The sequence below is a fragment of the Oncorhynchus keta genome, chromosome 17, assembly GCF_023373465.1.
Source record: "Oncorhynchus keta strain PuntledgeMale-10-30-2019 chromosome 17, Oket_V2, whole genome shotgun sequence".
Lineage (NCBI taxonomy): Eukaryota > Metazoa > Chordata > Actinopteri > Salmoniformes > Salmonidae > Oncorhynchus > Oncorhynchus keta.
Genome location: NC_068437.1, coordinates 16,660,410 through 16,678,071, shown reverse-complemented (window position 1 = coordinate 16,678,071; position 17,662 = coordinate 16,660,410). Strand labels below are relative to the sequence as shown.

General features: G+C 43.5%; 2 protein-coding genes across 2 annotated transcripts in view; one reads left to right on the top strand and one right to left on the bottom strand.

Moving 5' to 3' along the window:
• Nucleotides 1-2,001: 2,001 nt before the first annotated feature.
• Nucleotides 2,002-15,335, bottom strand: LOC118396526 (28S ribosomal protein S35, mitochondrial-like). The gene is made up of 8 exons (XM_035790781.1): nucleotides 15,144-15,335; nucleotides 14,904-14,956; nucleotides 9,725-9,892; nucleotides 9,450-9,510; nucleotides 9,223-9,362; nucleotides 6,545-6,654; nucleotides 6,268-6,337; nucleotides 2,002-2,564 (listed from the first exon to the last, which is right to left on the bottom strand). The coding sequence occupies exons 1-8, from the start codon at nucleotides 15,283-15,285 to the stop codon at nucleotides 2,295-2,297; spliced, it is 1,014 nt and encodes a 337-aa protein (XP_035646674.1). The 5' UTR covers nucleotides 15,286-15,335; the 3' UTR covers nucleotides 2,002-2,294.
• Nucleotides 15,336-15,562: 227 nt separating this feature from the next.
• The window catches only part of LOC118396524 (potassium voltage-gated channel subfamily KQT member 1-like), a 309,173-nt gene continuing 307,073 nt past the window's right edge, over nucleotides 15,563-17,662 (top strand). The window contains exon 1 of the mRNA XM_035790779.2: nucleotides 15,563-15,941. The gene's annotated coding sequence lies outside the window, so the exon portion shown is untranslated. The remainder of the gene's footprint in view (nucleotides 15,942-17,662) is intronic.

Sequence of the window (17,662 nt, the reverse complement as noted above, 5' to 3'; positions counted from 1 at the left end):
ATTACTGGTTATTAATAGACACACGTAAAAAGCTTTACCTAGAACATTGCAGGCACTTTATACACTGTTATAGCTTGTGGTATAGATGTTTATCACCTGCTACTCTGACAGCATTTGACTGTGGGGTTGGATGCCTTGGGTCTCACACAGGTGTGGATCCAGACCTGTTGGTGTTTGGAAAGTACTTCACCTCCAACGTGCGGGTGTTACCCCACCTCTACACCAGAGTCAACGCCTCAGAGCCCCTAGCCTCAGACAAGCGCCAGTTCAACCGGCCACCCGTCCCCCTGTCCAGCCTCTAACCATAGCCCCTACTACCAGGATCCCCACCACCACCACCACCGCACTCCAGAGCCCTACTCTGGACACTACTCATTCCCCCACCCCCTCCTCCACCATAATGCCCACCCTGGGAACCCAGGCCCCCACCACCACTCCCCCGACCCCCATCACGACTGCCCCTGCCCCCTACACCACCCAGACCATCCCTGCCTATTCATCAACCCACAGAGAATCAACTACCACTCCACATCCCACCACACCTACCCAGCAGCCCACATCCACAGCCAGGATGGCCACCACCACCAGTCCCACCAGCCCACCGACCTCCCTGGCTCCTGCAGGCAACGTGGATGACAGTAACAAGCAGGACCTCAACGACACCAAGGGCTACGTGGGCAGGAACCAAACAGCAGCCACAGGGGGAGAAGGCGACCAGGGTAGCCAGGGCGGGGTGGAGTCCCCATCACCCGGTGGTTTGGGCCCAGGGTGGCACGTAGCGGCACACACCCTGCTGGTTGCCACGGTGACGGTCGTCACGGTGCTGCTGAGCTGCTGCTGTTCCGTGCTGCTAGTGGTGAGCTGGAGGGGTCGGAGGAAGAGGAAGGGGCGGTACAGGACCACCTGGAGGGGGAAAGGGGGGTCCATGCGCCTCATTAAGTATGCCATTGTCAGGGAGAGCTCGTGAGGTAACCATGGGGACAGGGAGTAACAAAGCTTTTACAGGGAACTGCACAGTTAAAAGTAAAAGTAGTGCTAGTCCACTAGAGAAGTAATGTTTACATCAGAAACAATCGTGAATTTAGCAAAGAGACCTGCTACCAACCTGCAAATGTTGTTTTCCTCCCTCCAAACTAAATCTGTGTGTGTGTGTAGTCTGGAAGAACCACCGAAACTGAAAAGCAAAGATCGGGACCATCACTGGTGTAAATATATTTTTTTAAATGCAGCTGTTATTTTTCCCCCCATTCTGACATGTTCAGTATCATCTTATGTATAGCTATACTTTAGTGGTTTTGAAAAGATGAGCTGCATGGAGCATATTTTAGATTCCGTAGACCTGGTAGAAAATGAATTGAAGTACATGCCAAAACTGTGAGACCAAAGTTGCTGCGAGGATTGTGGTTAATACTGATGTCATGGCTTGAGACTGACAGTAACTGCTGATGCATTTGTAGGTCATTTGCCTAAAGAAAGATACCGTGCGTCCTTTTGGCAGACCTACATTTTGATGCGGTCGAACGAAATCAAACAGATGTTGATGCCAAACTCCATGGACAGTGTCTGCTCTGCTTTAAGTGCATCGATGGGGGCTTCCAAGCAAGAAAAGCTGCTGCAACAAGCCAAGTTTTGTTCTGAGGCAGTAAGATGCTAAATGGACTGTGGTGTATGCAAGTGGAGGTGTATCTTAGGCTCAGACCCATCTTGCCACCGCTCCTCTCTCCTTCAGAACATCTTTCCTGCGCATCGGGTTTCACCTGACCCAGAATCACATGGACCAGAGCAGGAACTCTTTTGAAGGGTTTGGTGATTTCTTTTTTTAATAGGCCTATTGCTGAATGTGCCCTTTCAGTACGGTGCTTCTCTTTGTCCCCCTGGGCCAGAGGGGAGAAGGTGATGGGTTTGAAGCCAGGAAGAGAGGGTAATATAGTAAACATGTGTCCACTGTCAAGTGATGTAAAAAGCACTTGTTGAAATAAAAGTAAGAACAAATTTCAGAACTTGAGGAAATTAAAGCTTTTTATTTAAAATGCAAGGAAAACATTTTTGCTTCAGGCTATCAGTTTAGCATAACTCTATACGACAATTGTATTACAGACATATAAACATAGGCCCTTTCATTTATTGTCAATAAATATTTCACAAAAGTCAGTTACAGGCATCAAATGCTGTGTGTGGTGAAATCAGATGATAGGTTTGTCGAACTGGTCACCCCAAGTGTGTAGCAGTCGAGTTCTGCTCTTGCTCACTCTCCTGTGTGTTTGTGTGTATCTGCATGTATAGAAGAGGGCATATTAAAGGTTGAGCAGTTTCTTCACAGCGTCTCTGTACTGGTGCATGCTGCTCTCGCTCTCTCCCTCGTTCTTCAGTCTGGTCACAGAGTCCCTGTACTCCTGCACCTCCGGCCTCCCCAGCAGCTCCTCCCTCACCGCCTCTCCCTCCCCCTCCTCTGCTACCTGCATGCGGACCAACGTGGACATGATGTTCTTCTGAGAGGGGCTGTCCTCCCAGCTGTACTCCTCCATGTCTGCCACAGTCTTCTCCGACTCCCAGGCCTCCATTTTCTAGAAATAATAAGTGGAACAGCACAGCATTGTTAGCTACAGTGCATTCAGAAAGTACTCAGACCCCTTGACTTTTCCCCAAAAATGTTACAGCCTTATTCTAAAATTGATTCAAACATCCCCCCCCCCTCGTCAATCTACACACGATACCCCATAATGACAAACACAAACAGGTTTACACATTTTTTGCTAAATAAAAATATTAAATTACATTTACATAAGTATTCAGACCCTTCACTCAGTACTTTGTTGAAGCACCTTTGGCAGTGATTACAGCCTCGAGTCTTCTTGGGTATGACGCTACAAGCTTGGCACACCTGTATTTGGAGAGTTTCTCCCATTCTTCTCTGCAGATCCTCTCAAGCTCTGTCAGGTTGGATGGAGAGTGTCGGTGCACAGCTATTTACAGGTCTCCAGAGATGTTAGATCGGGTTCAAGTCCGGGCTCTGGCTGGGCCTCTCAAGGACTTTGAGACTTGTCTTGAAGCCACTCCTGCATTGTCTTGGCTGTGTGCTTAGGGTTGTCCTGTGGAAGGTGAACCTTCACCCCAGTCTGAGGTCCTGAGGGCTCTGGAGCAGGATTTCATCAAGGATCTCTCTGTACTTTGCTCCATTCATATTTCCCCTAGATCCTGACTCGTCTCCCAGTCCCCGCCGCTGAAAAACATCCCCACAGCATGATGCTGCCATCACCATGCTTCCCTGTAGGGAATGTTGCCAGGTTTCCTCCAGATGTGACGCTTGGCATTCAGGCATTCTTGGTTTCATCAGACCAGAGAATCTTGAATCCAAACTTCTTCCATTTAAGAATGATGGAGGCCACTGTGTTCTTGGGTACCTTCAATGCTGCAGACATTTTTTGGTACCCTTTCCAAGATCTGTGCCTCAACACAATCCTGTCTCAGAGCTCTATGGACAATTCCTTCAACCTCATGGCTTGGTTTTTGATCTGATATGCACTGTCAACTGTGGGACCTTATATAGACAGGTGTGTGCATTTCCAAATCATGTCCAATTAATTGAATTTACCACAGGTGGACTCCAATCAAGTTGCACCTGAGTGGCAAAGGGTTTGAATACTTATGTTAATAAGATATGTTTTTTTCACTTTGTCATTATGGGGTATTGTGTGTAGTTTATTAAAAATATAATTGACTACATTTTAGAATAAGGCTGTAATGTAACAACATTTAGAAAAAGGAGTCTGAATACTTTCCGAATGCACCATAAATAACCTCAGACAATATATGACAATAACGAGAGGTATGTGACACGTTAACATAAGGTGTCCCACAGGGGTCCGTGATGGCCCGTCTTGGGAATGTGGGTTTGGAGACAACGCAGTGTGTGGAACCCCTGGAGTGCCCTGGTCGCCCCTAAACCATCTGTGGCGCTCTCCTCTCCTCTCACAGAGATAGTGTTTCTCCAGACGTGGTGCTGAGTCCCTTTACCATAGCCGGTCTCCCTCCCATCACATTCCCCAGAGGACAATAGGCCCGTTGTGTGGGAGCTTAAAGCAGGGGCTGCCACAGGCTCTCCTGCAGCCCAGGTGTTTGGGGTTAATGGACCTCATTACGTCTATATGGTCCCCAATATCAAGACTGGCTGGAGGCCAACCCCTCCAGCGGACAGGTGGTGCGGTGGGGATGGCTGGAGAAGAGATTGGTCCTCTCCCCCTTAGCCTGACTGTCAGGATTATTACACCACTACAGAATCGTCATTGGGAAAAATAGGGCCAGCTAAGGTAATGTAGTTCCTTCAAATCACACTGATTCTGTACTGTAGTTTTATTCAGAATCTAGCCATCTGATTGTAAATTAAAATTAAACTACACTGGGTATGCTAAATTAATTTGATTGACAGACTGACCAGGTGAATCAAGGTGAAAGCTATGATCCCTTATTGATGTCACTTCAAATCAGCGTAGATGAGGGGAAGGAGACAGGTTAAAGAAAATGTTTTACACAATCCATGTCTCAATTGTCTCAAAGTGTATGTGTTCCATTCAGAGGGTGAATGGGCAAGACAAAATATTTAAGTGCCTTTGAACAAGGTATGGTAGTAGGTGCCAGGCGCACCTGTTTGTGTCAAGAACTGCAACGCTGCTGGGTTTTTCACGCTCAACAGTTTCCTGTGTGTATCAAGAATGATCCAACTCAATATGCAACTCGATATTAGGAAGGCGTTCCTAATGTTTGGTATACTCAGTGTATATAGCTATAATGGTTGACCATTGGCCTGACAGACTCCATATCTCCCACCACAGAGTGTATCCCAGTGAATGAAAAGAGGGAGATGATTGACAGACGGCTATGTGGCCAGACCAACAGCCATCTGTTCTTCAAAGTTGCCGAGGAGGAAGACATTTGTGGGTTTTATTACTGGAATAGGGCACAGAGTACTGGAGCGCTCAGATAAGGGATTGACATATTAGATAGTCACTTGGGGATTGGAGCGACTCTAGTGCCCAGCGGGCCAGATGGTAAAGTACGGTACAGTACTGTAGACTTCCTGCTGTGGTGTGGTGGAGGACTGTGGTCCGTCCCAGTAGAGCACTGGCCCGGATCAACAGCCCACAGCAGAATTAGCAACAGGCCCAGAGAGTCAAGAGTCCTTCTCACTGAGTGAAGAGATAGAATCACTTCAGCGGCAACTAACAATTGGCCTCTTTGTGGGCTAGCGTTACTACCGGTGTATGGGCTCCCCCTCCCAGCGTCCACCAACCTGCGGGCTGCACTGTGCCTTCCATTGTGCGTGTAAAGGGCAGCGGACAGTGTTCCGCTTCCCGGCTCCGACGCCATTTCTTAGAGAGACGAAAAAAAGCAGAGGCTTTTTACCAGCTAAACCCCTGCTGCCTTGGCGAGAGAACTGCCAGAGGCACAACAGGGAGAGTCATTAATTCCCTTGTGGATCTGATGTGAAAGCAGCCTGTGCTGGTGACCCTGGTGGTGGATTTCTCAGGTGTGTGGTGTTGGTTGTAGTTGGCGCACTGTGAATAAGTGGCGGGGTCAGGATCTTATTCTGGTGTTGGTTTTCTCCTGTTTAGAGGGGAAATGCCAGTGGGACAATGCTGCTGTATGCCATCCGTTTGCCTATTCACCCCTCATAGCTCCCTAATAGGCTTTCTCCTTCACACCAAGGGTAGAGAAAGGTGTCAAGTCCATTGGTGCTAGCTAGATTGGCATGGTCTTAGTAGTTGGAAATGAAAACAGACAAATGGAGGGAGGAGGAGCTTTGGCCATGGAAAAGCCACACGAGTGTCTCAGCAGGACACGGGGGGTTGGTGGGGAGGGGCAGTACTTGTGAATAGTGAACTCTTGAAATATTAATTACTTGGTTGAAAGGCAACTAAAAAAAGTCTGTCGTGCTCTTTCTACTTAAAAGGCCCTAATGTATACACTAGCCCTTTACCTCTAGGGACAGCTTAAGGTATCAGGCATCCCTTTCCTAGTACATCATGGATTCTCTGGATAGTGATGGACTTGGCTGCCTGACCACCTGTCTACTCCTCGTCCACATATTGGCTGGGTGGTGAGGTTAGGTGGAAGATTAGGTCTACTCGAGCTCTTTGGAACTGACCAGGGTCACGTTCAGGAAGATGCAACGTACTGAACGCAGCAGATAGACATGTCATGAATAGAACCGAGGATCAATTGTACATCGGGACTTTCTGAACGTGGCCCCGGCACTAGCAAGACACTTACCCAAGACTCGTGATAGAGGACAGTCAGGAGGTACATGGCATAGTCATAATTCTGCTTTCTCACAGGGCAGCTGGCAGGGCAAAGGTGAGAAGAAATAAAACATTGATCAGAAAGTACAGGGCGAGTTGACGTAAAAACCTCCCCATCAAAAGACATCACTGTAAAGCAATGACGACAGTGAAGGACCAATAACTTACTTACTTTAGCCTCTTTTAAATGAAGAGGAACTAGTAGATATTTGTAATAGTACATTTGAACAACAGGAAGCGCTGCTTACCTGTCAGTGGTGATGGCGAGTGTGTCCGTGTCCTTGCAGTACCGCTCTCCTACCAGTTTAACCATCTTCTTCCTGGCATGGTCGTCCAAGTTCAGACAGGAGAGCTTCAGCTGAGTGGACAGAAACACAATCTGACATCATAATACTGAAGCTTATTTGGTTTGCCTAAGCTGCTTCAAAATGAATCCCTCAATGCTCGATTAGCATGCAAAAAAACAAACAATAGACGCAACCGTCCATCCTTACTCATGACATCTGAAATAATAAGCACTGTGCCTCACTAAATGTTGAAACTCTGCAGAGGTAAAACACTTTATCACAAAAGATGCTTAAAATGATTCCAAAGAACTGCAGCTGTCACAGCTGTAAGGGGGGAATAATGTTTTCTGCAGCATGAATCATAATCTGCTTGTCTTTCAGTAAACTGAGTTTAAAACACAGGCTTGAAACCTAACAACCGTTTGTACACTTAACATAGGCCAGGCCTGTTGTTACCTCATATCCCAGCAATGTCTTGCATTACGCCTGGGAAGAAAACACTTCAATTTGCCCCGAGGCAAACATTTTGAATATACTAGCCCACACAGCTTCAAGGATGCACTTTCATGCTAGGTTTAGGACCTCATATTGAAGCTTGGAAACTTTGGCCAAGATAGCTGCCAACAAATGCTTCTTGTAGCCATCAAATGAGCTTTCTGCACCTTTCTACTGGGAATTGGTTTCACTCTTCAGCAGCAAACTGTTTTAGGTGTGCCCTCCACCATCTGCTGTTTTCAGCTCACGCCGTAGGTTATAGATGTGATTCAGGACTCCTCACTGGCCACTCCATAACAGTGTTTCTTCTTGAACCATTCCTGAGTGTGTGTGGTTGTTGTCATACTGGAAAACACACAACCTTCAACAGATACACCATTTTTGGACACTGGGTTGAACATTGCATTGCAAAGCAGTCCCACAGCATTATCGAACCTCCCCCATAATCAATTAGTTATTTTCTTTGAACGCTTCATTTGGTTGTTGGTAAACATAGGAAGGCCCCACTGTTGAAGGAGACAAGCACGCCTGATTGAACTTCTCAAAAACACATCTAAACAAGCCCAAATCCTGGAGAAAATGTTCTGTGGACCAATGAAACAAAATTAGAGCTCTTTGTCAATACATATCAGCGCGATGTCTTTACTGACAACCAAATGAAGGATTCAATTTAAAAAAAGAACACCCCCCCTACAATCAAAGATGGGGGAGGGTTTGATAAGGCTGTGGGGCTGTTTTGTTGCCTCTGGTACTGGGGGCCTTGGAGGTGTGCAAGGCATCATGAAATCAGCAGATGATCATGTGATTTGTATGCCAATGTTCAACCCAGTGTCCAAAAAACTGTAGAAACTGTATATTAGGTTGTAGGTTTTCCAGCAGGACCAATGACCCCAAACACACATAAAAACATCCAGGAATGGTTAAGAAGAGAGGCTGGTCTGTTCTGGATAGGTCAGCAAAGAGTCCAGATCTGAATCACATCCAAACAATGGCGAGATCTGAAAACAGCAGTTGGTAGAGGGAACCCCCCAAAAATTGAATTTGAGTAGTTTGCTGCTGAAAAGAGGACCAAATTGTCAGCAGAAGGTTGTAGCAAGCTCATTGATGGCTACAAGAAGCGTTTATCTGCAGTCATCTTGGCCTTAGGCTGTGCAACCAAGTACTAGCTCCGGGGTGCCAATAATTTTGTCCATATCATGTCTTTATTTTCTACATTACAATTGTAAACATATGTTTACTAAAAAATAAAATTGGTTCTGCAATGTTGAAAATCCAATAAGGTGTGGTGACCAAAAGTTGTTCTACATTTCTACTTATTTGAGAAGAAATGGGGACTGATTTAATAAAGGTGCAAGGGTGCTAATATACTGCATTTGCATTTGCCCACAACTGTACAAGCATCTGAACAAACTGAAAGCTCTAACACAAATTCATATATATTTTTTTTTACCTTTTACCGTTATTTAACTTGGCAAGCCACTTAAGAACAAATTCTTATTTACAATGACAGCCTACCAGGGAACTGCGTTGTTCAGGGGCAGAACAAGATATTTTTTACCTTGTCAGCTCGGGGAGTCGATCTAGCAACCTTTCGGTTACTGGCCCAATGCTCTAACCACTAGGCTACCTTGACTTGTTGAAAATCTTTATTTTTTATTTTTTACCTAACTTGCTTAAAACTTTTTATATGTGGTTTCTTCCTCCAGACTCCATAGAATGACCTCTTCCTTAATATTTGGTAAAATTATTAATTTAGCGTATGGTTTCCTAGAAATAAGGGTGGCACAACCCTTTGGCTCAACATTACCCCTCTCCCCATAGCATTTGTTTTTATGTTCCACTTTAGTGCGGCTCTCTATTTGTGGCAAGTATGTTACAGCAGCATTTCATAGGCATAAAAGCATAGATACGGACAATGGAGGTCTTTCTTGAAAGGTCAGCCAGCCGGACATGAGCTGAGAGCTGTTTAGGGAATCTCTAGATCCCTTCTATACAAAAGAGGAAAACCCTGCACTTTCTATGCATTTCGTAGAGGGTCAAATACAGGTCAAAGAGTCAAATTGAAATATTAGTATTTTAATCTGTAAACTAAACCCAGTGAGTCCCAGACCATATAGGCCTACAACACAGGCAGACAAACTTACTCTGAGGTGGACTATGCGGGCAGATGGATTTCTGAGGGAGGTGCCGGCAGACACGTAGTCCTTGCTCTCTACTTTGACAGGGAAGTGCTCATCACATTTAGCACCTGTGTCCAGGGCAGAGGGCCACTCTGTGCAGAACGCTTCAGGGAAAAGAGAATCAGAAATACTATTAAATACTGTTGCTACAGTAACATTAGTGTGTCTCTATAAGCAATTTTGTGACTTACGTTTCAGAGCTTCACAGTGTTTCTTTATGGCTAATGGAGTTAAATGCAAAAAGTTTGGAATCTGAAAAGAGAAGAGTTTTGATTCAAACCTGAATTCGCTACAATAGACAGAACAGAAATACTGCTGTACAAGTAAGGTATGTGGAACCAGTATGACCTGACAGCACAATACAATATATAGCTTTAAATGGTACAAATTATTTCCCTCCCATTGACAGATAATGCTAAAATCAAAAGATCTGATATAATGCCAAGTTGGAGATAAGACCTCTGACCTTGATGAGCTCCAGGTTGCCCTTCTTCTCTGGGGGCACCCCTTTCTTCACTGGGAAGCCCATGCGGACAGGCAGGGGCACAGAGCCCTGTCTGAAGGGGGTAGCGGTCGGGTACACTGTAGTCCAGTCCTGGTCTACAGGCATCCTGTCTGTCCTGGGGTCGCCCGCCTGACACACACCACGGAGACAGGGAACAGATGGAAAGGAGTCAGTATGTGGGTCCACTTCAAAATACATATACATCTTTCTGTCAATATACAGCTTGGAATAAACTTGATCAAAAAATGTATTCATTACTTATTTTTTAATAGTAAAGAATCTGGGCTGAATTCATGACATGCCCCTCTCCCCCCAGGGACCATAATGTGCTGTAGGAGCCATGTTGCCCTACTTAGAGTGCCTTCAGATTCACAGCCCTCGACTTTTTTGTTGCGTTTCACCCTGGAATTAAAATGGATTCAATTGAGATCGTCACTGGCCTTCACACAATACCCCGTAATGTCAAAGTGGAATTGTTTTTTTGAAATTGTTACAAATTAATCAAACATGTAAAGCTCAAAATGTAATTCAACCCCTTATGGAAAGCCTAAATAAAGTTCAGCGGTAAAAATGTGCTTAGTAACAAGCTTGTAATCATTAAAGACTGGGGAGTTTTTCAGGATAAAATTAAAAATAAACGGAACGAAGCGAAGCACAGACAAAATCCTAGAGGAAAACCTGGTTCAGTCTGCTTCCCACCAGACACTGGGAGATTCACCTTTCAGCAGGACAATAACCTAAAACACAAGACCAAATCTACACTGGAGTTGCTTACCAAGAAGACAGTGAATGTTCCTGAGTGGCCAAATTACAGTTTTAACTTAAATCTAATTGAAAATGATCAACAATCGATTTGACACAGCTTGAATAATTGAGGGGGGGAAATGATCCAGGTGCTTCTACAAAGTATTGACTCAGGGGTGTGAATAGTTATGTAAATTCGATATCTGTATTTCATTTTCAATACATTTGCAAAAATGTCTAAAAACATGTTTTCACTTTGTAATTCTGAGGTAGTGCGTGTAGATCAGGCTGTAACACAACAACATGTGGAATAAGTCAAGGGGTATGAATACTTTCTAACGGCACTGTTGTGTCCATACAGCTTGTCTGTCTTTGTATATTCCACTTCATTTGTAGACTATTTTTTACTTAACCTTTATTTATACAGGTCGTCTCATTGAGATAAAATACATTTTTCAAGAGAGACCTGGTCCAACCAAGACAGCAGCGGGGGGGCGGCAAAGTTTCAGACAAATCTCAGACATAACCTACAGACATAGAAACACAATGAACAACCGATAGCCGTAGACACCCATAAATTACAATCACATACAGAGACATACAAACTCCATAGATAAAAATCTGTCACGTGTACCACTGCATTAAATCCTAATGACAATCACGTTCCTCAGTAACAGGAGGGTCGAACTTTAAAACTCCAAAGAAACAAGACCCCGGAGTTTCAAACGGGTCTGGAGACAGTTCCAAGACCACGAAGCCGAGTAACAAAAAAACAAAAACGTTTTTGCCATGATCCGTTTGATGGAAAGTGGGAGTGACACCGTAGCTGACCTAGTCAAAGAAGAACAGAAAAAGCAGCAGTTTTCCCAAAACAGTCTTGTAGATCAGAGTTTACCAATGTTTAAGCCTACATAGACTTAATGAAGACCAGTCAACAGCACTGTACAGATCATAGTGCTGTGTCAGATGTGTTTGGTTAGTAATAAACCTAAAAAGGGCCTCAGGATAGTGCTTGAGGTCTGCTTATAAACAACATCAACGTAGTCCCAGACAGACAATAACATACACCATACCTTCTCTTTTGTGGCCTCAAAGAAAAAAAGAGCCTTATGCCAGTAATAAAAACCTATTCTCAACTTGAGTTTCTTAACCAGGTTCTCAGCATTATTATTGAAGCTCGGCTTCTCACCCAGCCAAACTCACAGACATCTGTGCGTTTTGACTTGCTCTGTGGGAATGTCCTTTCAAGGTAGCAATGACATGGTTTTCAGAGTGTTGTTCAGAAAACCCCATGCATTTTGTGAGGAATTTCGAACACGCTTCAAATCGCATAGAGTCAAACTTCTGCCACTCGACTAGAGAATAGTGTCATTTTGAGGCTCCCGAGTGGCGCAGCGGTTTAAGACACTGCATCTCAGTGCTAGAGGCGTCACTACAGACACCCTGGTTCGATTCTAGGCTGTATCACAACCGGCAATGAATGGGAGTCCAATAGGGCGGCGCACAATTGGCCCAGCGTCCTCCGGGTTTGGCCGGTGTAGGCCATCATTGTAAATAAGAATTTGTTCTTAACCGACTTGCCTAGTTAAAAAGTTTTAAATTTAAAAACAAGATTATGCATAAAAAAGTACATCAGCTGTCTCAATATGTCTCCCAATGTTGTTGATATAAGTAATAAACAGGGGACCTAAACTGGAGGCACACCTGATCTGTGTTGGGTCATGGGTCACTTATGTGGGAAGGTGGTAATTATCAGTTGTGAAGTCGTAAATACCAGTTGGATACATTCACATGCTTTGACTAGATTGACTAATGGCCAACAAGCGGAGTCAACCATAAACTCAAAGTACAGTTATCATGCCTGGGGAAAAAAATAAGAGTTAAAAAACCATATTAATAGATGATTTATTAAAAGTAATGTTTTTGTTGCATTTAACTGGTGAAAGTGCTGTTATCGAGGTAATTTCCTTAGTAGGTGACGTCAGAGGTTAACACGTGGGAGTAGTCGGTGCTCAGGGGTGATAGACGAGTTTCCCACTAGTAATTTCCTGCTGGAGGGGCGTTCAAGTGGATTTTTCCCAGTCGTATGTGGTAAATCCCACCTTCCCACTTGGTTTTGAATGCAGCATTAGGCACAAAGGCAGTTGAGATTTGGAATGATGGCCTCTCAAGACTAGCACACAAGTGACCAATTCTTCCCGTGCTCATCGTTTACATCACTGTTTCCCCAACTCCGGTCCTCAGTACCCCCAACAGCAGACATTTTCGTTGTAGCCCCGGACAAACAACTCAATCAACTCATCAAGGGTTTGGTGATTAGTTGACAAGTACTCGAGGACTATGTAGGGTTCCCACCCCCAGACATAACACTCTCCATATGTCGCGTTTTCAGCTGTTACAGTCGCCCAAGTTAGGCTACATGTGAATTACAATTCCGATGCAGTCTAATAACGTTTAGAAACGTCAATCAACATCACTTTCTAAATGCCCCTGATCATTCATGTCAGTGAGAAAGAATCTTTAAAAAAAAGATTTTAAAAAGACTGTGTGCCCCCAGTTGATGAACTACACTTCCTCCCCAGTTACGCTCACACAGAGATGTTCGGAGCACACTAGATAGATTATTAGCACTGGCGGCCGCCTATGTCTTCCATCTGTTCTCCGTAAACAAGCGTTGTAACATGGAGATATAACCATGTGGGAACACTAACCCTAACACTATAAAAGGTGTGTAGTGATTTAATGTTTTTATTTTCTTTAAAATTTGCTGATATGAAAGATACGTTCCTTATGTTTCCCAAAACAGTACTGCAAGTGATGCGTGTTAACTTTCAGACCGAGCATCAGGGCTCTTCTTCCTGATAAAGAAGATCTTATCGCCAATAGGCGCTAAAGTAGTAAGCATTTATGAATGGGGTACTCAAGGACTGGAGTTGAGAAACACTGGTTACACACTAGCGATGCTGGGAATAAACTTGAAAAAAATATATATTAGAATCTGCCTGAAGCCAGGAGTTCAATCAAATTACACTTAAATGTACTCTGTCGATTGGATGAAGGCTCGGTCCTTATACAGTGGGTAATAATAATACTTTTAAAAATCTAATAGAACGTATAATTAAACAGAATTTCCAAACGTGGGTCTGTTGTAGACCCATGCAGCTCCTTGAGCTCATGTCAAAAATAAAGGTTACCCACAAGTTCTTGCTTTTTTGTGTGCAGGTATGGTACACATGCAGGACTTTGACATGCGGTAGGTAAGTGGAGAGGAATCAGGTCGACAACAGACCCACATTTGTAAAGTCTTTAAATTGTCATCATTTCTCAATTTCCCCCCTGCATGAGGACCAACCCTACGGACAATCATCAGAGTAAGTAGACATTTTATTTGATTTAATTTCCGGTGGCCTTTGCGTTTTTTTTTTGCAAGCCAATTCCTACCAATGCTAGTGTGTAAATACTACCGTTGCTAAAAGCAATACATGTATGTTTTGTTCGATAAAGTGCATATTTATATCCAAAAATCTCAGTTTACATTGGCGCGTTACGTACAGTAATATTTAGCAGAGCCACATCAATTTATAGAAATACTCATAAAACATTGATAAAAGATACAAGTGTTATTCACAGAATTAAAGATAGACTTCTCCTTAATGCAACTTCTGTAACAGATATGAATGTAACCAAATGACGGGGATTAACGGTACACTTACTATTGGTGACATATGTAATGGGGAATTGATCAAAATAAACAAAAGGGCAAATCATTTCACTGACAGCCGCTACTTAATAATCAGCTAGGGCTTTTGCCGCCTATGAAAGAACCTCATATGCCATTTCTCTCCTGTTCTATTGGTTTTCATGTCAACTTTCTTTCGTTGTCCAGAATCCATTGGCGCAATCCTAGTCATATTAGCAACCCATCCTAGTTGTTGCATCTTTAGATTCACCCTCTTTCTAAGTTTCTAACTGAGATTTTCATCGCTGTCATATACCGCTTGCATCAGGTGAGGTGTTTGGAATTGCATTTTGGCGAATGTTTGAAAATGACATTTCATTGGAGGCTTCATTACAGGTGTTGCATACTATGTTAAGATGAATTGCCATAATCGAAATGTGATTTCTGACCCCAATGTATGGACACCCTAATGGGTCACACACCTAATGCATATGGGTCCAGTTTATTTCTCAAATGGCCAGTAAATTAAAATATTGCTGGTCACATTGTCTGGCGCCACATTTTCCTAATGAGACTCTGATATAGGGTTAGACGGCACTATATCAGAACCGACCCAGGTTCAAGACAAAAGTCAGAATTTTGGACCCGGAAGCGGTCGGATCTTGGGTCTGTTGGACGCGTCCAGACATCTACTACAAACATTCCTTGTTCACTCACCTCTCTCCTTGATCTTCGGTTGAAAGGTCCTCTGTTCCCTCTGTCAGGAAAGCCTGAAAAAGATATCGATCGTATCAGAAAAACACGATACAGCCCAATTAAATATGCTAGCAGCTATGCGTTCTCCAACTTCCTATATGAAACTTTGACATCATTGCGACCATGATTCATAGTCATTTGGACCAGGCTAGCAAGCTAGCTAGCAAATTAGCTCCTCGTTGTGACGGCATGGAAACTCACCTTTATTTTGACTAGAATGATTGGTAGACAAGGCGGTTGCATATGTTGCCCTGTTTAACGGGTTACGCACATTAACTCCATAAATATTACAATGTATTCGTCCTAAGGACCAAATTGGTTTCTTCAACGTATGTGCAGCCATGTTTGAGGAGGCAATGTCAACCTATGGCGAGTCGAGAGGGACAGTCGTTTGGCGCTTGCGAAATAGAACATGAATACAACATTGGGTATCAGTGCCCCCCTTTGGTATAGATAATGAACTGCAATATGGGAAAAGGTGAACGCATTAGCAGTAGCCAATTACATTTTTTTTATTACGTATTGTCGTAAAAATGTAGTTCTGTTTTAACATTTCTAAACTTATTCTTCTGTTAGACTACATTATAGGAGCTCAACAATATTTTAATGGTGTTTATGCTTGGGATTACCTAATTACTCGCATGATCAATATCTAAAGAAGTACGGTTTCTGATTAGTGCATTCTTGATAGACCAAAACATTTATTTGAGCTGTTGAGGTCACGTCCGTCAGGTGGATAACGCTGTGCGCAAGATGATAGGCTCTGTCCACATGTGTCCTTCAGCACCCCTGCCATCCTGAGCGCACCGCCAGCTGCTGCTTTAACACATAGTAACACAACACTACCCTGTTCCTGGCAGACACACATCAGAGACGAGCTGTTAGGGACAGAAACAGCGACCCGAGTTTCTGTATTCTAATGTTTCATTTTCCATGGTGTCCACTGTCATTTACGCACACAAAAAACTATTGCCATTGGGTACCACTTTGAAGAGAAAGGTAGGTTCACTATTCATTTAACACAAAAGGAATTTAGGCTACTACGCTGTCTGAAATTATTTATTTTTGATAATTAAAATGTATATTGGATTTTTAGGCCTATTAGGACTTTTCGTTATAACTCTAGCTGAAATGGAAACATCTTATTATAATATTCTAGCTCAAATATTTCGGTATTTTGTGTTATGTCCGGCAGAGACCTTTTTCTAAAGCTCACCTGAAGCATCTGATCTGTGCACATCTGTTGGTTTGATAATACATAATACAACTACTGTAGCCTGAACACACTGAGCACTAATGACAGCTGTGACAAAGGTCACAGTTATAGGCCTGTTGTCTTTCTTTGAAACGTTTTGTTTGTGTTAAATACTGTTATGCACTAAACCATGTACTTTAATCATCATTTGTGATGGCATCATCATCACAAACTATGTTTAGACCTCAACATTTGAATATTAAAACTAAAAAGATGTAGTGTATGGTTAAGATTATGATATTCCTATGTGGAATGAGTGATGGATTTGCATGTCCATTTTTCCATGTATCCCTTTGTAACAGAAGGAAACATAGGAGTCCTATGCCTGACAGAGTTATTGTGTGTTTGATGGTTGTCCAGCGTAGCTTAAACAACAGAGAAACTCAATCTATGAACTGGGGACAGCAGCAGTGTTTCTGAAACCAGACTGTCTTCACATTCTCTGCTGTGGAGGACAGACATGGAGGGTTGCTGGCTCCTGTTACGTTCCAGCCTCCCACCACAAAGGCTTGTTTCCAAGGGCTTAAGTGACCATGATCCGTTCGTCTCTTTTCAGACCCACTTCAGTTTCCAGAAAATACTGTATATTGACCCCTACTAATTAGTGCACTTGTCTTTTCTGGTGGATGATACCAGAGAAGGAGAAGGAGAGGGAGAGAGAGGGGGTAGAGCTTGGATAGGATAGACTATGCCTAAAGTCAATGCTAGTTGGGTGGCATCTCACCTGAGACTGCAAAATAGCTAACAAAATGGCAACACTGACTATATGCATTGAATCTTTTATTTTATTTTTTGCACAGAATCCATGCCACTCACTCAGGACAATACACACTCATTCACACTGACACTCCAACACACACACACACACACACACACACACACACACACACACACACACACACACACACACACACACACACACACACACACACACACACACACACACACACACACACACACACACACACACACACACACACACACACACACACACACACACACACACACACACACACTGACTCTACACACGCACACACTCACATACAGTACAATCATCCTATATGCTGCTGCTACTCCGTTTATCAAATATCCTGATGCCTAGTCACCTTACACCTATACATACAGTATCTACCTCTACCATTCCAGTAACCCTGCACATTGTAAATATGGTTTTGGCCCTGTAACTGACCCTGTTAATAGCTTACTTACTTTCTTGTGCTCTTCTTGTTTCTATTTCTTGTGTGTTTTTGTTCTACTTTACTTTATTTTATAGTACTATGGATATTCATTACTGCATTGTCGGGAAAGAGCTTGCAAGAACAGCATTTTACTGTACTTGTGCACGTGACAATATAACTTTAAACTTGAGTCATGTGCCCAGTCTGAGTCCTGAGAGATCTCACAGAGGATTCTGGTCCATTAATGTTGCATGAGAAATTGGATGAGGATAGACAGGGGATTACTA

What these genes read in the sequence shown, in the direction of transcription:
- LOC118396526 (XM_035790781.1), bottom strand. Translation starts at nt 15,285, where the DNA reads ATGGCTGCACATACGTTGAAGAAACCAATTTGGTCCTTAGGACGAATA. An exon ending in TCATTCTAGTCAAAATAAAG is followed by an intron (nt 14,957 to 15,143) that starts GTGAGTTTCCAT and finishes TATCTTTTTCAG; the next exon opens with GCTTTCCTGACAGAGGGAAC. An exon ending in GCAACCTGGAGCTCATCAAG is followed by an intron (nt 9,511 to 9,724) that starts GTCAGAGGTCTT and finishes TTCTCTTTTCAG; the next exon opens with ATTCCAAACTTTTTGCATTT.